The 23,640-nt window shown below is 37.0% G+C and overlaps 1 protein-coding gene across 2 annotated transcripts in view; it reads right to left on the bottom strand.

The window, feature by feature from the left end:
* The window catches only part of nectin1b (nectin cell adhesion molecule 1b), a 166,835-nt gene that overhangs the window by 35,461 nt on the left and 107,734 nt on the right, over window positions 1–23,640 (bottom strand). For both annotated transcript variants that reach the window (XM_051656300.1, XM_051656301.1), the window contains exons 3-5: window positions 20,269–20,568; window positions 18,722–18,839; window positions 4,413–4,564 (exon numbers count right to left, since the gene is read on the bottom strand). In XM_051656300.1, the coding sequence (XP_051512260.1) occupies window positions 4,413–4,564; window positions 18,722–18,839; window positions 20,269–20,568 (570 nt within the window). The remainder of the gene's footprint in view (window positions 1–4,412; window positions 4,565–18,721; window positions 18,840–20,268; window positions 20,569–23,640) is intronic.

Below are 23,640 nucleotides of genomic sequence, written 5' to 3'. Positions count from 1 at the left end.
GAATGCAAATTAGAATAATATGGAATTCTAAAGGGAGAACAGCTGCTGCCATGGATTTTGTAACTATCCATACAACAATGATAAACTAGATAAACTAAAGATTCAACACTACAAGCACAACACAAAAGAAGATTTAAAGCTGCAGTGTGTAATTTCTGCACCACAGAATTGCAAAGGTAATGACTGTTTCCCATGACATTTTTCAACCAAACATGTAGTCCCGCCCTAAACTCACACCGATGTTTGAGCCCCAACAAAAAGAGTGATGTTGTGAAAGCTTCACAGAGCCACAGTGTTTATACTCTTCAGGACGTCAACATACAAATGGCTTACTTACTGTTGTCTCTGCACATTTAACTTGGATAGGAGAAAGTATAAAACACTGAACAAATGACACACATCAGACAGGGATTTAGACATGAAATACATCAAACCAACGTTGTAGACATGGACTTTCTGTCTACAATCTTTCTCATTTAGTAGCATTTTGATACTCCAATATCCGTGAGTACTCCCACAAATCAAGAGGGTTCAACAACCTCCAGACAGAATGATCCATAAAAGGACAGACTTCGGCATAGAGGAGGGATCTATCATCAAATGGGCACATGCAATGCGGAAACAATCCCCGTGCATTGCCAAACAGGGGATGGAAAGAACAAATAAGGCTTTCGGTGCATGTTCTGTTGGTGACCTCTGGCAAGCATACAGAGAAGGAGATGTGTAACTTTATGAGAATGTAGTTTTAGAGAAAAATCTTCTATAAAATACCCTGTGAGGTGAACTCATAGGAAAGACAAATCACAAATGAGATATCTTAAACGCTTCAGCTGTTTCTCCTAGACAGCAATGCCACTGAATGGAGAGCAAACAGAAACTTTTACTTAAAGGAATAGTTCACATCATTTACCTATGCTTATGTTGTACTAAACCAGAGTCAGAAATGCATGGGGGCTTGGGACAAAAATGCCTCAAAAAGTGTTGAACATTACCCCCAAAATTCAAAATGTGGGGCAAAACATTTCCCCAGTATTTAATGCCTCTAACTGTATTTGTATTTCTGTATTTTCTACGTATTTCCTAATATTTTATTCTTGTAGTTAAACATATCATCACATAAATACTGATTTGATGGTGATACCAAATGATGATGATGATATATTTTAAGTTACTAAAAATACTGATTGAACTGATTAAATTCAAAGGTAAAATACAATTATAGTAGTAAAAAAAAAAAAAAATAATAATAAAAAAAAAATAAAATACAATGCTCCTGAAATTTAGCTCAAGTGGCAAATATTGTTCCTTAAAAGAAAAGTGAATATCTGTCACTGTTCCAAACCCATATTATTTTCTTTCTTCTGTGATTTCTTACTGTTTTAATCTTGATCTGTCTTTTCAATATAATGGCAGTGGATGGAGACTCACTTTAAAGCTTAAAAAATACCCAAAAGTACCATAAAAGTAGTCCATGAGGCTCATCCATCCTATTCCAAGTCTTCTAAAGGCATAAGAAATTGATGAAATTTAAGATTTTTTTTCAATGAAAATGTTGTTGTCCATTGCACATTCATACGAGTTTGGAATGACATGAGGGTCACATTTCAATATATACCCAGACATTCATCATCACATTCTACCAAGAACAAATTATCTGAGTTATGCTATCCACATTAGTTTTTAACGCTTTGTACTCTGTCAACAATTGGACATTTTTATTCCTACTCATTATTTCTAATATTTAGAAAAAAAGCTACAAAAGAGCAACCTCTCTGAGCAATAAAATGTTCCTCTGGGAAGCACATTGTGAACTATTGCGCCATTTCCTGTACTGCAATTTCGAAAAACTATCAACACCATCTCTCCCAAAGCAGAGGTGCTCAATACATATCAGCACCAGAAATGTCATTCCTGCAGAATACTTTCTTCCTCCACTTCTCATTCAATATCAGCCATTCAGACTTCCATTAACGCTTTGCCCGTGCCCACGGAGCATGTCATCAAAACCTGCGATGGAACGGGAGGACTGCATCGACTATAGAAACACCAGCTGAGACACAGCGAGATGACAAAGGTTTACTAGCTTACACACAAACACGCCCATGCACACAAATACAAATTATGTCAGAGAAAAGCCAAACCGTTGCTTTCACACGCCAAACAATGGAGGAGACTTAAGCATGCAGAGCAACAGTGTAAACAATCAGTGTCTTAATCAGCATGTTTGTCTTGTTTTCCAGAAAGAAATTTGAGAGTCAATATTGCATAAGATATCAAGACTTGTTTTCATATAATATATCCTGAATGCTTCTCAGCCCACTGGCAATTTCTTGTTTTAAGCATAATTCTAACAAAATATTGCGAGGTTTATGACTAAAACAAGAAAATGGAAAGAAATGGGGTGAGAAAAGTAAAAAAAAAAAAAAAAAAAAAAAATTGTTTTAAGGACATTTAACTATTTTACTTGAAAACAAAAGAAAACTACTAAAAAAGAAAATGTTTTTTGCAATGAATGCATGTTAGAAACTTTTCATCCAAGCAAAGAGAGATACAGGCGAACAAATCATTATCAGAACAAAACTGCGGCAGCCACAGCACTTTTCAACAATTGCAGATTAGAGGTTCTGCTCGGCAATCTAATGCAGAATTACGACCTTTGATTACCATCTTTGGTTCTTAATGTATTGAAAAAATTGCTGATCGAACTACAGCTGTTTTACCAGACAATCAGTGGAAAGGCAAAAGACTGGCTCCAGTTTTGTTCTGTTTTCATTAGCAACTCTTGTTTTCACCTAAAAAAGGCAGAGACGACGACGAAGAAGAAGTGGGAGGCAAAAGTAGCTCGCAGAAATGTGAGTTTGCAGCAAAGTGCCTGTGATCAGTACTAAAGAGCCAACAAAACTGTGATATTATTTTGAGGAGAAAATGATAAGGCACTTTATTCTGTATCTCTGCATCTGTCAGTGTGTGTGAGCGAATGTTGTGGTTGCTGGCAGCACTGCCGGTTGTATGATGTGACGTTGCAAAATGAAAGAGAAGGAACAGACAGCATTTTCTTCCTCTCTGCTGTCAGGTTGCGACCGTAGGTGGGAAGGAGGCAAACCCCCACACCTGCAGAACTGTGCAAAAAATTCTCCTGGACTGACCCATCTGCAGGTTTGAACATGCAGGACGCAGAGTGTGCATGTGTAAGTTCATGTGTATCCAGTCTACAGTGGCCTCAGAAAGTATTTGGATCCTTAGTAAACACTTCAAATGAATGAATGTCATTGCATTAGATATTAAACCAAGTGGCATCTGGCAACAAACGATGCTAGACCTTTTCTCAAAACTAACTTCACTTTCCTGAGCCATTTTTGCAATCACCTTTAATCAGCTGGTCTCAAGGTAATTTTAGTGAATATTTGAAGTCAGCTTCCCTTAAATTCACGCAGGTGACCTAGCAAAGTAACCACCGATTTAATTCATTACATTATCTATCAGAGGTCCGAATTTTGCCAGTAGCTATAACTAAGGTAGTGGGAAAAGGCAGATAACCATCCAGTAGTTTTAAAAAATGGATATATTGAATGTAAAAATAAAAACAATAATAACACATTTATTCTTAGTCTTTAATTACTGTGATAATGGCATAGGGGCAACAAGAGCCCTGAGTAAATAAAATCACATATGTCTTTATTACGCAACCAAAATCCCAATAATAAAAATATTTGCTACATAACATGGGACTTTTAACTATAAACAAGCCAGAAATACACCTGGGACTCTTATTTTGAAAATTCTGTGCTTTCATTTTACACAAACACATAAGGGAAACAAAACATGCACTCTTACAATCATCTACAATGCATTACAATAGAAACATAGTAAACATTGTCATATGGACTGTAAATACAGTATGAGCTATCAGAAACTATTGGCATTGATTTTTGCCGATAACCGATAGTTCCAAAAAGCAACTATCGGCACCGATATACTGTATCGGTCGACCTCTATTACCTATGGACATGTTCCACTAATGTTTGACAACCCAAAAGTGACCAAACACTTTTTATTTTCATTTTAAACAGTTTATTGTTTTAGCATTTAAAACCGTACTTATTTTTGCAAAAAGAGCACTTTTATTATGATTATTATGATTATTATTATTATTATTTATCATTATTATCATTATCATTATTATTTTCAATGATACTTAGTTTGATATTTTGGTTTGATGTGTATCCTAATACTTTTTGAGGTCACTGCAGGCCATTGTGTCATTGTAACTGAGGTTGTTATAGGACTTGAAATGTTCTACCCCTACAGTACTCACATTTCTGGAACTACAATCGGCTGAGCCCCAGTTAAAGCTATCCCAGCATTAACACATGCACAAGGTAGCTCAGATAAGCATCCGCCACACCACTTACCCGTAATGTTGACCTCTACCAATCCAGAGCGTGTGCCAATGCTATTGGTGGCGTCGCAGACGTATGTTCCTCCAAGCTCATAGGTCACTGGGCCTTTGAAGAACAGGGTGTTGTTCTTGATTTCAATATTGTTGGGAAGAGATCCATTGAGCCTAAGAAAAACATACAGATGACATGTTTTATTCCATCTGTATGGAAACAAATTTGAGAGATTAAATCAACCAATGTTAGGGAGGTTTGGGATGTGGGGCTTTGACACTATCTGCAGAACAACAGTAATTATGAGGACAGATTCAATCAGCAGTGTTAAAACAAACTGAGCCAGGCATCCTTCAAGGAAAACACCGCAGACATAGAGCGGTTGTACACAATGACTATATGGGCCCTTACAGGCTTTAATATTACCTTAGGACTGAAGGAGTCCTCTGAGATGATAAAAACAAACAAAGGCACAAAGAAGAGATGTCATGTGGAGAAAAAAAAGGTGTTATTTTGCTGCTACGCTTTCAGTTTTGGTATGTGTTAGCTGACGTTGGGCCCCAAGAGACCAGGACAAGCAGAACAAGTGAGAAATGTGGTATCCCACTTACATGCTGCTCTTCATCAGACATTAAAGACCCCATTAAATCAGAATTGGAGTTCTGTCACGACAACTTTTGGAATCAGTTTTTAAATAATACAATGGATTAGTTAGTAGGTTTTCTTGGCAGACTAGTTTTGCTTATGCTGCTGTTGCAGAGCAAGTATGAAGACTTCTTACTGTTAAAACATACACAGACATGCAGTGTCAAGCATGTAAGACATACTGCTGCTTCACAATCAGACATAAATATAATCCCAGATCTAGACATTTGGTGGTGGGGAGGAGGGTTTCAGAGAGAAAACTCTAGTTGCATGCTGCAGTGGGACCGGCTAGATGTATGTGACATAACTAAAGCCTATTGGCTATTTAAAAAAAGGGGAGACAATCCCTTCTATATGCTCCACCCAAATGTCTTGTTTCAACAGGAAATATGTCAACACAGGCCAGAAAACTGCACTTGTTAAGTCATTTCATGGGGTCTTTAATGACACCATCCTACCTGAGTGTCATCTAATTTTGGACTCTTCATGGTTCAGCTGCCCAGCAGGTCTAGACCTGCCATGTTCTTCCTCTGAAGCTAGACAGAGGTCACAATCTTTGACGTTCCAGTGGCAGATGTTCTCTTTGCCTCTTATCAGAGATCAGTATAATAATGCCTCCCCAGGCACCTTCAGTTCATCTTGTTACATCTTAAGAAATAAGAAGTCCCTTCCTTTCACCTTAATGAGACCTGCCCTGCCTCGTCTTTCATGGTCAGGGTGACCAACAGTGTCCTTTCTAAGAAACCTTCAACCTGGAACCTATTAAAGGAATAGTTCACCCAAAAAAAAAAAAAAAAAAGAAATTGCTGATAATTTACTCACCCTCAGGCCAGAGTTTCTTTCTTCATCAAAACAGAATTTAAGACTTTTAGGATTTCATTTCAGGCCTCCTCCTCTAAACAATGCAAGTGAATGTACTCCATTTTTTGACGGTCCAAAATGCATATTTAGGGTGAATCAAATACGCGCTTCCTGACTCCTCCTCCATGTGACGCGTGACCATACCAACGAGTTTACGTCATCCCTCTCATGAGCGCACGTCACAGAGATGTACGGAAGCGAACATTTGTAGTTAAAAAGTATATAAGTATTGTTTTGTTTCTCAAAATAATCAATCATTTGTGTTCAGAAGATTTGTCAACTGGAGTCATGTGGATTATTTTGATGCACCCTAAATATGCATTTTGGACCGTCAAAAAATGGAGGACATTCACTTGCATTGTTTAGAGGAGGCGGCCTGAAATGAAATCCTAAAAGTCTTAAATTCTGTTTTGATGAAGAAAGAAACTCAGATACATCTTGGATGGCCTGCTGGGTGAGTAAATTGTCAGCAAATTTTCATTTTTGGGTGAACTATTCCTTTAATGTTTGTGTTCTTAGCGTAGGCAATACAAAATGAATGATCCGCCAGTACTAAAGCTTTCCAAACAATGAAATGCATCATTTATTAAAGCCGACAAGGGGGTGAGTATAGAAAGCATGGTAGAAATTAGGTCAAGTTAACGTTTTAGAATAGAACTGATCACGCTTAAGCACTGACTACTAAAATATCAATTATAGGGCAGATAGTTCTGGCTCTAAAATCTATTTGATGCACCCAAATGCACAACTGTACCAATTTTGGCATTATGAGCGTTGCCTTGGAAACCAATTATTTCTTAGTCCGAGGATGTGAACAGCTCCATTTACAATATTCAATTAACAATAATTCTAACAAGGCGTGAACATACATAAGGTTAGACTAATGAAAAACATTACTTTTCTCATACTGCTGTTGCCACCATTTTATAAAAGCGACTCAGGCAATGTGTTACAGTGATTTATAACTTTACTCCAATAAAGGAAACCATTGAAGGCATTTACATAACCTTACAAGTTCTCAGTTTACGCATAATCGGTGTAAGATTGTGCATGTTAACGTTCTTAATGATCAAATACACAACTGCATGACCCTCAGTGAAACACAGCACTAAATCTTTCTTCAGACAATTTAAAAATGTATCTCCTAATTTGAGTTGTATTGTTTCTAACAGTGATAGTAAACATATTTGTTAAATCTAGCTAATATCACTCTTTCCTTGCCAAACTGCTATATTTATCTACTGGTTCAGGACGGGGCCTATCTGACAGAATCCAACCCAAAAGCATGGAAAGGTATAATGTGTATCTCTAAATGCTGAATGCTGCAAAGCCGATAAGATCGAGCAGACGGAAGACTGGATGAGAAATAGATAAGGAAAAATGTCACAATGAGTTGGCTGGAGATACACTCTGAGTGAGAGTGTTAATGGCTCTCCTGTATGTCTATGGTAAGATTATCTCGGGAGTAGTTTGATAGCTGTTTGTTTAGATATATCACATTTCAATGTATAATACATGTATCTGAAATATGAGTTCTATTTTGTGCATTCTTGAGTAGCCAGATCTTTTACTTTCGGCTGACACGTAAAGCGAGCCATCACAGTTCACTTCATTTGTATGATCCATTTTGAGGTGGGTTTATCTGAATAGTTGCAAAAGTAGGCTATTCGTATGTTGGTTCCTTCGAAATGCGTAACAGTGTGGTTCTGGGGCACTTTCAAAACATTTGTCTGTTTGAGCATCCCATCCAGCCTGATACAGCAACATTGGTGCAACCAACTGGACAAGTTTGGAGGCGGGACAATGTGTTTATCTGACTAATGGGAAACATGTTTAAAAACCGTCACTTATTTTTCAATGCCGTTTGGTGAAGCTAGTGGTACTTAAATTACACAATTCAGCTTAATCAGACTGCATAACATGGACTTGCCTTCTCTCTCATTCTCCACCTAAAGTTTCTTTCCATCTTTTTTTCTCTGTGCATGTTAGGAGGGTATCTATGTGATATTTATGCGTACTGTGAAATATTCAGTATTTATACAATGAAACAGACTTCTGGACATTTGTGATGGAATTCCAGCTAGTGTGTATGTGTGTGCATATTCATAGTTGTTCTGGATTGAACTGTTCTGCAACAGAATGGTTATGATCTCCAGAGTAGTGCCCAGGGGACCCTTCAGAACACATTTAGTGTCTGCTCTCTACTGCTGCTGTGGCCGTCCCCTCTTATCTGTCACACCGGCACCTGCATCTCTCCCCATCACTGTCTTCTCCTCTGCCTCTCTCTGTCTCTCCCGCTGTAATCAAACCATTCCCCTCTATCTGCATCTACCTTCTCCCACTGTTTGTTCTCTCTTGTTTTGTAGCAATTCCTGCCTTTTAAAGGAGATGCATTTTAAAGTTACTTTCTAAGGTAATGTATGCACTACTACTTCTATTGCTCATACTTAGGGATAGGGATCCGAACAAACCCACAAAGCTCTGCGCCACTAGAGTTGACATTGCATGTCTTATGCGACATTTTAATGATCTCCATTACTCATAAATTCCGTGCTTGCAGTGCACAAAATTCCCACAATTTTTTTGTTTTAACATGTTGGTGAAAATTAGTAATCCACACTGGAACACATGGAATCAACAGTTTCTTTCTGTTGGACTGTAAATCCATCTCTCCCCGTGCATCTCTCTCATCATTTCTCTCCGTGCAGCAAGACGCTGTTTAACATTCATGCGCTCTCGTAAATGGACATAATGCTAGTATTGTTCTCACAGTAAAGAAAATCGAATTTTCTCTCTTTATTTCACCTTTAGAGTTGAAGTGCTGAATGAAACAAACTCCCTTACAAAAAATCTAAACTAGCCGCAAACTTGCCACTCGTTATTTTCACATGCAAATGAGCTTGTGATTCGCCGCAAATGCTTTCCAGAAGTTTGCAGCTCTTCACCGTTAGTGGTGAACCTCCAGCAAACCTTTGGCAACAATGGAGAGTTTGCCCCATAGGTGGGGCACGTTGTAACAGCTGAGGGGCACATTGTAACATGACCATTATGACAGCTTAAAATCCTCGTCTAACAACTGTATCTGATCTAATTAAAATAAATAGAACATAAACTAAAATATTATGTCAATATAAGCCATTTATTAACTTTGTCATACATAAGGTATTACAGCAATAATTTTGACACTTGACAATAATTCTACAACAAGCCACAGCATTGGCCAAAATAATGCATGGATTGATCACACACCCACACACACACACACACATGCACACACACACTAAGGGGAATTATGTAAATTTCATATCTGACCGCATGGAATTGCATATTGCTTGTTCTAATTGGGGCACATTGTTATAACATGCCCCATCAGCGGATCTGGGATTTAAGCCTGACTCGTCACTTCTGCTGGCTAGCTGAGAATTAAAAGATTATGTAAAATGCCAGCTAACGAATTAAGTTGTACCTTACCAGCGTGTGTGGAAACGTTTAAACCACGTGTGTTACAACTAGCCCTGCATTAGTTTGTGCCCCGCTCTCCCCTGATGTTTCAAAGCGTAAACATTAATTCGAAATGATAAAGACGTTTGATATGAATAGAAGCTAAATTAGAGCTGTTAAGCTTGAAGATGACATTTAAATCAGTCTTCTTCATATCATCCTCATAACACACGTTACATGTTTCTTTTCTAAACTGAACAGGTATTTTCATTATGTGCTCTGTGTATCAGTCAGTACTAGTCTTGTTTGGGTTGTCTAATTTCATGTTTATATCCACACTCTTAATTCACAGATTAGGCCTAATATCTACCTACTGTATATTACACATCACAACCGATTTAGCATCAAGTCTCGTCTCTCAGAGATTCATATGTTTATTGCATTCAGCCAATAATCAAATCATTAACTAAATGACTAAGTGACTAAATCTTTGATCCTGCTTGTGAAAACACTACACAGGGCCCAGAAGTTGACAGCATGATTTAACGGCTGACTGAGAGCCCATCATCTGCTCCACTGAAGTCTTTTTTTTTTTTCTTCTTCTTTTTTTTCTTCTCTACATTAACCAAGAATTTTAGGGGTTTTCTGTTTCTTGCCACAGATCAGCTTCGGCTTGCTCACTGGGGTCCTAAATAGAATTATTATTTATTTACTTATTTATTTATTTATTTAAAGACACAATTTACAATCATATTTTTATAAATTACAAAATGGTGACTCTTAAGGCATTAGAGACATTACAGGTTAATTTTCTGTTAAAGCATGATTTTCTGTAAAGCTGCTTTGAAACGATGTGTGTTGTGAAAAGCACTACACAAATAAAAATGACTTGACTTTACTGAAAAAAACAAGTAAATGGCAGGATGGCTGAGGTTCACATGATGATAAATTTATATCATAAATCATAAATTATAAATGTGATAAAATTTTGGGGGGAATAATTAATGTCTTAAAAATGTAATATATATATATATATATATATATATATATATATATATATATATATATATATACAGGTGCATCTCAATAAATTAGAATGTCCTGGAAAAGTTCATTTATTTCAGTAATTCAACTCAAATTGTGAAACTCGTGTATTAAATAAATTCAATGCACACAGACTGAAGTAGTTTAAGTCTTTGGTTCTTTTAATTGTGATGATTTTGGCTCACATTTAACAAAAACCCACCAATTCACTATCTCAAAAAATTAGAATACATCATAAGACCAATAAAAAAAAAAACATTTTTAGTGAATTGTTGGCCTTCTGGAAAGTATGTTCATTTACTGTATATGTACTCAATACTTGGTAGGGGCTCCTTTTGCTTTAATTACTGCCTCAATTTGGCGTGGCATGGAGGTGATCAGTTTGTGGCACTGCTGAGGTGGTATGGAAGCCCAGGTTTCTTTGACAGTGGCCTTCAGCTCATCTGCATTTTTTGGTCTCTTGTTTCTCATTTTCCTCTTGGCAATACCCCATAGATTCTCTATGGGGTTCAGGTCTGGTGAGTTTGCTGGCCAGTCAAGCACACCAACACCATGGTCATTTAACCAACTTTTGGTGCTTTTGGCAGTGTGGGCAGGTGCCAAATCCTGCTGGAAAATGAAATCAGCATCTTTAAAAAGCTGGTCAGCAGAAGGAAGCATGAAGTGCTCCAAAATTTCTTGGTAAACGGGTGCAGTGACTTTGGTTTTCAAAAAACACAATGGACCAACACCAGCAGATGACATTGCACCCCAAATCATCACAGACTGTGGAAACTTAACACTGGACTTCAAGCAACTTGGGCTATGAGCTTCTCCACCCTTCCTCCAGACTCTAGGACCTTGGTTTCCAAATGAAATACAAAACTTGCTCTCATCTGAAAAGAGGACTTTGGACCACTGGGCAACAGTCCAGTTCTTCTTCTCCTTAGCCCAGGTAAGACGCCTCTGACGTTGTCTGTGGTTCAGGAGTGGCTTAACAAGAGGAATAGCCAAATTCCTTGACACGTCTGTGTGTGGTGGCTCTTGATGCCTTGACCCCAGCCTCAGTCCATTCTTTGTGAAGTTCACCCAAATTCTTGAATCGATTTTGCTTGACAATCCTCATAAGGCTGCGGTTCTCTCAGTTGGTTGTGCATCTTTTTCTTCCACACTTTTTCCTTCCACTCAACTTTCTGTTAACATGCTTGGATACAGCATTCTGTGAACAGCCAGCTTCTTTGGCAATGAATGTTTGTAGCTTACCCTCCTTGTGAAGGGTGTCAATGATTGTCTTCTGGACAACTGTCAGATCAGCAGTCTTCCCCATGACTGTGTAGCCTAGTGAACCAAACTGAGAGACCATTTTGAAGGCTCAGGAAATCTTTGCAGGTGTTTTGAGTTGATTAGCTGATTGGCATTTCACCATATTCTAATTTTTTGAGATAGTGAATTGGTGGGTTTTTGTTAAATGTGAGCCAAAATCATCACAATTAAAATAACCAAAGACTTAAACTACTTCAGTCTGTGTGCATTGAATTTATTTAATACACAAGTTTCACAATTTGAGTTGAATTACTGAAATAAATGAACTTTTCCACGACATTCTAATTTATTGAGATGCACCTGTATATATATATATAGTATTAAAATATGTAGCTAAATTCATATAACATCTTTTAGTATTTGAAATGTTATTTTATTTTATTATTTATTGTTTTATAAGACTTTAAACACATTTTAGATATTTGTAAATTTACAACTTCCATATAGCCTATTCCATCCATTTGATGTCATATCACATGTGTAATAATGATATGACCTATCAGTGCAAAGAAACAGATAGGCTTCTATCAGCTTGTTGAACATGCAATTTTATTTGGGCATTTCTAATTTGCGTTGGATGATGACAGATAGCAGCAGAGAGCGCCAAGCGCATGAGTCATTGTCATGGTAACCAGATAGATTCTGAGCAGATTGCTGCGAATTTACAGAATGAAAGTATCATCGAATCATCGTGCAATGCAATAAAATATCTTCCCTTCCCTGCAATCGATACCAGACACAATACCAAGAAGGACGCTGAGGATATTTAATTTCAAAGAAAAAAAAAATCAGTGAGCCTAACAGCTGAAACCGGGACATTATTAAAATTTTTTAGAGAAATGACGGGACACAACTCGTAAATCTGGGACCGAGTTTTTTTTACCTGCATTGCTTCTCTCCATGGTGTACTGTAGTGATTCCCTCCCGCTCTGTCTTTGCTAATGTAAAGAGGGCAATAGGCCATCTGCTAGTGTTATCACCACCTAGCGGCATTTCATGTTATGGTGATAGCGGGTTTAAAGGTTTAAAAACCTAATCGCATTGTGGCCTGGGTAGCACAGTGAGTATTGACGCTGACTACCACCCCTGGAGTCGTGAGTTCGAATCCAGGGCGTGCTGAGTAACTCCAGCCAGGTCTCCTAAGCAACCAAATTGTTCCGGTTGCTAGGGAGGGTAGAGTCATGTGGGGTAACCTCCTCGTGGTCGCAATTAGTGGTTCTCGCTCTCAATGGGGCGCTTGGTAAATTGTGCGTGGATCGCGGAGAGTAGCATGAGCCCCCACATGCGGAGTCTCTGTTGTGTCATTCACAACGAGCCACGTGATAAGATGCGCAGATTGACGGCCTCAGAAGCGGAGGCAACTAAGACTTGTCCTCCACCACCCGAATTGAGGTGAGTAACTGTGCCACCACGAGGACCTACTAAGTAGTGGGAATTGGGCATTCCAAATTGGGGAGAAAAGGGGATAAAAAAAAATAATAATAATAAATAAATTTAAAAAACCTAATCGCAAAATTAATATATATATATATATATATATATATATATATATATATATATATATATATATATATATATATATATACATTTTATATTTTGTTTTTATTTTATTTTATTTTTTTCAAGGTCATGAAAATTTATTTTTGTTTAGTTTCAGTTTTTCCAATTATGTTGAATTTTATTTTTATTTCAGTTTACAAAAATGTTTTTTTTTTTACATTTAGTTTTTGTTTTACTTTTAGTTTATGATAATAACCTTGGTTAGGGCCAGTGAAAATTTTGGCAGGGCAAATAAAATCTGGAGCACTGAAAAAAAATCCTTAGCATCGAGTCCTGCCCTTGCAACTGCATAGGAACGCCCTAGCAACAAAACAACAATGCTCTTAAAAAACACTCCGGACACCTAAGCAACTGCTCATCAACACCCTGGCGATTACCCACAACACCCCAGCATCATGGCGGTGAGTTTTGTATGGGCAGGCACCACTCACATTTTTTTCTGAAAATGTAAACATCTAGTTAGTCCCTGTTCTCACTTCTTTGTACCTCATCTTTTCCCTTTTCTCAGGCCTTTTCACTTCATTTCCAACCTTACTTTTCTTCTTTTCATCTCACTTGCTGTATCAGCATACCAATTATTAATAACCATAGCGCCGTCCACTAGTCCCTCGCCCCTCTTCACAGAGTTGGCTGCTGTAAATGTGTTCTTTAATACCCTGAATAGCCCTGAATGTTCAATGCTTGCCTCTCTCCTTCTCTCTCTCTCTCTCTCTCTCTCTCATCCTCTCTCATTAAAACCCACCCCGGTCCAAAGAGTCCGTACACATAGGGCATTGCCAGCTATTAATCCACCACAGCTGAAGTCCGGTGACATGTTTTCCTTTCAGAGCATTCGCTTCCTAATTACAGGACAAATTGCCACATTTATCTCTCTGCTTTGGCTGAATAATTTCTCAATTTTTAACTGTAACTCACGACAAGCTTGTCCATTGTGGCCAACATTGTTGGTGGGTGTTTGGTATTTACATATAGATTAACATACATACATAAATACATGATGGGAATTAGCTGTGTGACAAATGACGGGACATTTCTGTCTTTTCTAATTGCCATCTAAGTGCACTGCATATGGCAATGGCGTGGCACAATAATCTACTACTGCACAAGGGAGCTCAGTCAAAGCAGAAGGTTATATGGGTCATCCTCAAGAGTGGGAAGTTGTTTGGGGGCATCATAAACCTTATCAGCTTGTCTTATTAATTTTAATTAGGCAATCTAACTAATTTGTTGAAAAGCCTAGGATTAGGCTTACCACTTGTGCATCCGTTCAGGCCATTGCAGATGCAGCCAGTAGTCAAAGTTTTTGCTTGGTCTTTAAAGTGCTTGCTGTAAGTGATTTCAGCCATTTTGTTAACCTCCAACCAGAAGCTCTCTCTCCAAAACCAAAGACATGTCTGCCAATCCTGTGTCAGCGATCCATAATGTTCAAAACGATTCACAGGTAGAGAGTATTTTTGATTAGCTACTTTTTCTTATTGGCTAAAAAGGGGCTCTTGACATGTTTTTGCTGTTTACAGAGTCTATAGCTTTCACAGAAACAGCTTTTGTTTCTCAGGACACCAATTTCAGTGATATATGTCCGGTAGTAGCAACGTATTACAGTGCCTTTCAAGTTGTCGGTTTAGCACTTAAAATATAACAACTATTTCCCCAAAAGTGACCACAGAAAGGTTTGTAAAAACAGACCTGAGGCTGTGTGTTCAACTTGTTCTTTTGGTAGGAAAAGCAATGATGTCACGTTAAGCCAGCACAGTTTGTATCCAAATCCGTAGTGCCAGTAACCCGACAACAGTCATCATCACAAGACTCATAATGACAAATATGTCTCAAACTTTCTATCTCTCTTATTTTTTTTTTTTTTTTTTTCTTCTATACTGGCATATTGGTTAGGTACACATTCAAAAGCAAACATTGCATAGATTATTTTCTCATGTTTGATCTTGTTTGAAAGGCTGTCAATGCCTGTGTGTGTTCTGAATAGAGCTATTGTATACAGCTTCACTTATCTTGATTGTGTGCTAACGTCTAAATGAAGGAGAAGCTTACAGACGGAAATGATTCCCTTATCACTCATAACACATCAATGGTGTCATGTAGTATGACACCAAACTGAACATTTCAGAGGCGAACTCTTCATCCAATCAGTCATTTATTTTGTTTGACGATGCCGATTTACACCACTGGATCTTATGATGTTAAAACCCTTTTTATTTTGAAGTTTTTGCTTACATGCTTGACATTAGTTTTGTAGACAAAAATAAATTGTGCACATACTTATACATATATATTATATATATATATATATATATATTATTATGCATGTAACGATACACAAATTTCACGATGTGATACAATACAAAGCCTCATGATACGATACAATATGATTAAAAACAATAATAAATGAAAAAATAAATAAAAAAACTGCGCCCACAAATGTTTCTCTCAAACTTATTCAAGGATTCAACATACATGTCTTTAAATCATAAATGACACAACAGTGTCTGACATTGTCAACAAAAAGCAGAGCTCAATAATAAAGTAACTTAACAGCACTGCATTTATTTTGTTTGATTGTAATGAGAAAACCTCACATGAACAATTTTCAAGTTTTAATTGAGAAAATCAATTTGTCTGCACTCTAGTCATTTACATTTGTATCTCAATTTTCACAATACACATAGCCCTCAGAGAGCAAGCTGAAGTGACTTGGTGAAAGGAGTGGTGAAGAAAAAAAAAAAAAAACTCTTTACGATATATGTACACAATCTTTTTTTTTTTTTATTATTAATTATATTATTATTAATTATTTTGCAGCTTGAGCACAATAATTTTTTTTTTTGGCTTCTTCCCCTGTTTCACTTTGCATGTAAACTTTACCAGCGTTATTACCGGCTTATAGCATGTGCAAGTGTTGTGCTCATACCCATTTACATTTCGACTTCAAAACCAGAAAATAATAAGTCTCATGTAATCGTGGGTTTCTCATGCTGTCAGATTTTTGAATAAGCTTGTTTTTGTTACTTACGAGCGTCCTGCTCAGTGTCATGCTCCGTGTCATCTGGGAGAGGTTCAACTCTGTTGCTGCTGTTTCTGTATCGCAAATCCACCGATTTGCGTGGTGATGTCAACGTAAATAAAATGACATGTTTGATGTACTGTAGTGCTGGGACATGACACCGTTGTTTGACAAACTTGACAAGCTGTAACACTACAATCTACTTGCCGTTTGCCATTGATCTTCTCACCTATGTACTCTAGATCTGTTGCTTTGTTTTTCCTGTGAGCACTCAGTGCCGCCTCTCCGCAGAGGAGATTGTTTGCAGCTCTCAGTGTTGTGGTGCTTGGATTTAATGACACTATAATGTGTTTGTTTATGTATCGTACAATACATATGGTATTGTATAGTGAGCCTCGTATCCTACGATACAATTCCATACAATATTTTACAGCCCTAATATATATATATATATTATATAATATATACACATATACATATACACACACACACACACACACAAATACAATTTGAGATATTTCAAAGACTTGATGGCTTTATAACCATTCTATATATGAATATGAGTAACAATGAAGAATGAGTAGGTCTGTCCAAAGTTCTGACTTGTAAAATAAATGAATGAGTATACAGGTGCATCTCAATAAATTAGAATGTCGTGGAAAAGTTCATTTATTTCAGTAATTCAACTCAAATTGTGAAACTCGTGTATTAAATAAATTCAATGCACACAGACTGAAGTAGTTTAAGTCTTTGGTTCTTTTAATTGTGATGATTTTGGCTCACATTTAACAAAAACCCACAAATTCACTATCTTAAATTAGAATATGGTGACATGCCAATCAGCTAATCAACTCAAAACACCTGCAAAGGTTTCCTGAGCCTTCAAAATGGTCTCTCAGTTTGGTTCACTAGGCTACACAATCATGGGGAAGACTGCTGATCTGACAGTTGTCCAGAAGACAATCATTGACACCCTTCACAAGGAGGGTAAGCCACAAACATTCATTGCCAAAGAAGCAATGAAACAGACAGTTGAGTGGAAGGAAAAAGTGTGGAAGAAAAAGATGCACAACCAACCAAGAGAGCTGCAGCCTTATGAGGATTGTCAAGCAAAATCGATTCAAGAATTTGGATGAACTTCACAAGGAATGGACTGAGGCTGGGGTCAAGGCATCAAGAGCCACCACACACAGACGTGTCAAGGAATTTGGCTACAGTTGTCGTATTCCTCTTGTTAAGCCACTCCTGAACCACAGACAACATCAGAGGCGTCTTACCTGGGCTAAGGAGAAGAAGAACTGGACTGTTGCCCAGTGGTCCAAAGTCCTCTTTTCAGATGAGAGCAAGTTTTGTATTTCATTTGGAAACCAAGGTCCTAGAGTCTGGAGGAAGGGTGGAGAAGCTCATAGCCCAAGTTGCTTGAAGTCCAGTGTTAAGTTTCCACAGTCTGTGATGATTTGGGGTGCAATATCATCTGCTGGTGTTGGTCCATTGTGTTTTTTGAAAACCAAAGTCACTGCACCCATTTACCAAGAAATTTTGGAGCACTTCATGCTTCCTTCTGCTGACCAGCTTTTTAAAGATGCTGATTTCATTTTCCAGCAGGATTTGGCACCTGCCCACACTGCCAAAAGCACCAAAAGTTGGTTAAATGACCATGGTGTTGGTGTGCTTGACTGGCCAGCAAACTCACCAGACCTGAACCCCATAGAGAATCTATGGGGTATTGCCAAGAGGAAAATGAGAAACAAGAAACCAAAAAATGCAGATGAGCTGAAGGCCACTGTCAAAGAAACCTGGGCTTCCATACCACCTCAGCAGTGCCACAAACTGATCACCTCCATGCCACGCCGAATTGAGGCAGTAATTAAAGCAAAAGGAGCCCCTACCAAGTATTGAGTACATATACAGTAAATGAACATACTTTCCAGAAGGCCAACAATTCACTAAAAATGTTTTTTTTTTTTATTGGTCTTATGATGTATTCTAATTTTTTGAGATAGTGAATTGGTGGGTTTTTGTTAAATGTGAGCCAAAATCATCACAGTTAAAAGAACCAAAGACTTAAACTACTTCAGTCTGTGTGCACTGAATTTATTTAATACACGAGTTTCACAATTTGAGTTGAATTACTGAAATAAATGAACTTTTCCACGACATTCTAATTTATTGGGATGCACCTGTATTTTGTAGGTGTAGGTATGACGGACAACAATTACTGAAGAACTATTTTAAAACAATGAGCATTAAATCCTAAATACTTAATCAACAGTTAGGAAATTATACTTAATGATTTTTTTTTTTTTTTTTTGGTTAACTTACAAATGGGTCAGGTAGCTTTGTTTCTTTACTATACTATTCATTCCTTAGATTTTCACTTATTATTCATCCCAATTATGTCAATAAGCTCAGACAACAAAATGATTGTAATCTAGACTGGTTCATCAAGAGTGTAACTCACAATTTCCACTGGTACACAGTGACGGCTGGGTTGGCGTCTGCATTGCATGTGAGCTGCACGTTTTGCCGATTCAGGTACCAGTTCCCGTCAAAACCCTCGATCTTCACCTCTGGTTCATCTGCATAAAACCAAAAAAAAAAAAAAAAAACTCTTCAGGCAGTGGCTCAGATTGCTTCTCTGTGTCACATGACTTTAGGATGAGCACCTGTCATAACACTGATTAATGGCCTGGGCTCATAACTGAAAGGTCAAGAGTTTATTTTTTAAGCTATTGAGAAAAAAGCCAATGAGTGAAGGGTTCCTGAAACTACAACTACCAATGTGCCCTTTAGCTGCTACCCACTTAACCGCAAGATGCTCCAGGGCAACTTTTCCAGAAATTGGACTAATTGTATAAGAACCTCGGCTGAATGCAAAATTTCAATTCATTATAGTACAATTTCTGTATTAATGACAAAATTAAAATGCACTGCAGAGTTAATGGTATCAGTCCGTAATTTCTATGTCTCTTCAAATTTATGCTTTATTGCTTTCATGAGCATGTATGAGGCTGTGCAAATTCAATTTCGAAATGTAATACCAAAGGGTAACTTGATTAACTAAACACTCAAAGTATATCAAGAATCAAGACGAGTGATTCTCTTTGAACTGACCGTAATCCTAAACATGGCTTTCCTTGCAAACATATGCACCAACAGAACAATATATTCTGTGGCACGGTGTGGGTGAATGGTCGGATTTCCTCTATCAGCGAGCTGCATGGGGGCTGAAATACTGCTTTAAACAATAATTGATAACAACAGCAGCTGAGACAGGCCAATGACACATCTCTTCCAGATTTCCGCCTCCTCCAAAGTACTTGCGTAACTGCAGCTCAAATACTAATGTCTTATTGCCAAGCACAAATACACTTTAATGCATTTTTTTGTCAACATATTTTGTTTTTCCAATGGGGACTGATATGAATATATCACAAGTTGTACAAATTTAACATGAGTCCAAAGTAACAAGGAGCCCATATGTACGCTGATTAATAGGCTGATATTTGGACAATCTGAGATTATAGGAATTGGCAGATAACTGAATTATGTAAAATACTGTACATATAAATAGTGGGGTCCAAAAGCACTACAAATTATATTGCATAACATTTGGAGTGAAGTTTCTTAAAATCGAAATACATTTCAGACATTTGCTTTAATGCCAAACCTGATGATCCATGCTATCCCAGCATGATTTTAATGTTCCAAAGAGCATCTTTTGTGCTTCAATGGAAGCAAGGAGCTCTGACCTTTTGTATAGAGCAGTGTGTTAACTGCTGGTGGTCAAATGTCACAAATCTGCTTATTTGATTATTGACCGTAAAATACTGCAGAATATTTCATCGTAAATTTATATCATATTTACAATGTCAAGTTTTGTTTCCACTGTATATACAGTATATAATCATTTCAGTTGACCAACAAAAGCTTGGCCTATCTGTGCCTATGCAGTTTCTTGTGTCTCTGCTGAAGTTTGAATGATCTGAACAAAGATGTTGCTCTTACACTGGACGTTGAGTATGACGCTGTCTATAAAGCGTTCTGCGTGATAGGTGACGATACATGTGAGCTTCTGCCGGTGGGTGTCGCGGCTGGGTATTACGATGTAGTTGCTGCGCACGGTGACAGTGCCATTGGGATTGCGTGTTTCCTGAAACGTGGCCTCGCCGTTTATGGTAGTATCCCATTTGATGACGCTGGGAGGCTTGCCGTTAGCCGATATGCAGGTGGCCACTGGCATCTTGCGCTTCGGCATTCGTGCAACGATGGTGGGTGAGGTCAAGGTCATCTTAGTTACTGGTCGTGCTGGATGAGAGAAGTAAAAATAGAAGAAAAAAAACAGGTTTTTATTTCTTAATACATTGTTGGTGAAAAGAGACAAAAAATAGGGTATGAACAGGATACAAAGTACCTAAGTGCCACTTTCCACGAATAGGGTACAAAATAGGATCTGAAACTCGTATCTAAAATATGAAAGTGGACTTCAAAATGTCCCTTTTTTTTCCAGAATATTTTTTTTTGTTTTTTTTTTACACCATCAGCCTTAGTAGATCAAACCAAACATTTTATGAGCTGTTTTATTTTACAGTCTTTTATACCCTATCACCAACATATAACTCTAAATACATTCTTGCAATAAATATTTCAAATCATCAAATTTAATGAATTATTTATTGTGTTTCTATCTATCTGTCTATTTATCTATCTACAATTAAAACAAATACTAATATATATAAATAGAATAAATAAAAAAAAATATATACATTTTATTTGAAATATATATATATATATATATAAATATACATATATTTAAATTTATTATATTTATTTCTTTTAGCCAGTAGGGGCTAGCTAGGTTGGCATCAAACATTGGTTTATAGTTTATATATATATACTTAAATTTCCCATAAATTCAATGAAATTTGTATTTGTTGATCATTTTTTTTCTTGCAAGAACTTTGGTAATAGGGTTGAATGGTCTTGACATATATATTGTCATGCCATGTTAATCTTAAATTAGAAATCTGTTTGGCTAACATATAGTATACTGTATATTAGTTCACATTACAAAAAAAAAAAAAAAAAAAAAAAAGAGATTTTATTCTCTAGGGCTTAAATAAAGTAATGGAACACCAAAGTGTACCATATCCATGGAAAGTGCCAGGTGCCCTTCAGAATTGAAAGAGACATTTTTCATGTATTTTTTTCCCCTCAGGGTCCCAATGCCTCTGATATGCTAATCTTGCTTTTCAAAAAAGGCATTTTTTCCCCCGTCACTACAAATCAAGCAACTCACTAATTATGTTTTTCCTTACAATGTGTTCAAAGAAAAAGTATAAGTCAAGAGCTCAAACAGATGTAGAAACCACTTGTCTCTCTCAGTGGCCAAATTCAATCCAATCTCCATCCTTTATGGGCTGCCAATTAGCAATTAACGAGACCCCCATCAAAAAGGCAAGATGTGTGTTTGTGTGAGACCATGTCAAAGAGTGCTGATAGTGGGAATGAGGTTTGCGGCAAGGGTTGAAATGACATGAAGAGGCCCTTTGAAACCACTGAGTCTGTTATCTCCATTCAGGTTTACTCACTCTCACTGCTATGCCAGCACTCTCAAAGGGACACATGTGAATGTGATATATAAATGGGCTTGAAAGTTAACAAGCCACACCAATAGAAAAACCCTATACTTGAGCCAAGCAGCTTCCTATGCTGGCTTAATGGAAAACATATCAACACTTCATTTCTAATTAGATCTGCAATCAGTGGGAGCATAATCTACCTCTCTAACAAGATACTCCTCTTTTGATTTTGCACTCCAACACACACACACAAATACACACACACACACACACACGCACGCACACGCACACACACTATTTTTTTCTTATTTTCTTTTAAACTTTTTTTCCAACATAATCTGCTTTATAAGAGAGGGGTCATTAAACGCACTTACTGTTGTGTGTCTAAAAGTAAAAAGCTTTTATTCTTTTTTGAGGACATAGATAAAAAGTTTAAAAATAGTTAATATTGTATAATATTTTAAGTAAAAAATAATAATAATAATAAAATATATATATATATTCTTAACATCTCACTTTGTGTTTCAAGGAACATTGGAAATAATACTTGGTTGGTACAACATGAGTAAGTAGCTCCTAATCTTCAAGGGCAAACATTATTTTACTCCAGGGGTTCTAGTGTCATGTATAACATATGGCTGAAACAACATCCATAACAGATGCTAATCAGGACGGCACCTCTGACTGATAATATCTTACCTAGTCAGGGCTGATATGAGAATATTCTAGAAAAAAAAGAGATCCATTTCCCTTCCATGGTAATATATACACTACCGGTCAAAAGTTTTTAAACACTCATTCTTTTTTTTTCACATTTTAGAACAATAGTAAAGTCATCAAAACTATGGAATAACATAAATGGAACTATGGGAATTATGTTGTGACTAAACAAAATCCAAAATATATCAAAACTGTGTTATATTTTAGCATCTTCAAAGTAGTCACCCTTTGCCTAGAATTTGCAGACATGTACTCTTGACATTTTCTCAACCAACTTCTTGAGGTATCACCCTGGGATGCTTTTTAAACAGTATTGAAGGAGTTCCCATCTATATGTTGGGCACTTATTGGCTGCTTTTCTTTATTATTTGGTCCAAGTCATCAATTAAAAAAAAAATAAAATAAAATAAAATAAAATATATATATATTTATTTTTATTAAATTTTAGTTTTATAATGAAATAAATTAATATGGTGGCACAATTATATTTTTGTCTACAAAACTAATTTCAAACATTTAAGCATACTCCTTCAGATCAAAATAATTTTAAGACCATGAGAAACATTTCAGTCAAGTGTTTCAAAACTTTTGACCGGTAGTGTAAGTGCAATGAGCCTGTTGTTTTGCATTTGACTTCCTCAGGTGTAGAGTAACCTTGTGATCATAACTCATAGTAGGTTAACTATATCACTACACACAAACTTGTTTTTATAACACTGTGGGGACTCTCCATAGACTTCCATGCATTTTATGGATTATATACAGATCTAATGATAATTTCTATCCCCTAACACTAACCCTAAACCTAACCCTCAAAGAAACTGTTTTGCATTTTTTCATTTTCAGAAAAAAACATCATTTAGTATGTCTAATAAGCCATTTTCCTCGTAGGGACTGCTGGCTGGACCCCACAAGGTGGTTGATCTCAGGTTTTACTATCCTTGTGGGGACATTTGGTCCCCACAATGTAGTATGAACATGTATATTTAGTCTGAATAAATTATTACTTTGTGGCTTTGTGTTTGGAAAAAAAAAAAATTACACACATTGTCACATTCAGTGCAAAGGTCTGTTTAAA

This window comes from Myxocyprinus asiaticus, chromosome 26, assembly GCF_019703515.2.
Source record: "Myxocyprinus asiaticus isolate MX2 ecotype Aquarium Trade chromosome 26, UBuf_Myxa_2, whole genome shotgun sequence".
Taxonomy (NCBI): domain Eukaryota; kingdom Metazoa; phylum Chordata; class Actinopteri; order Cypriniformes; family Catostomidae; genus Myxocyprinus; species Myxocyprinus asiaticus.
This window is presented reverse-complemented; position numbering and strand designations above follow the sequence as displayed.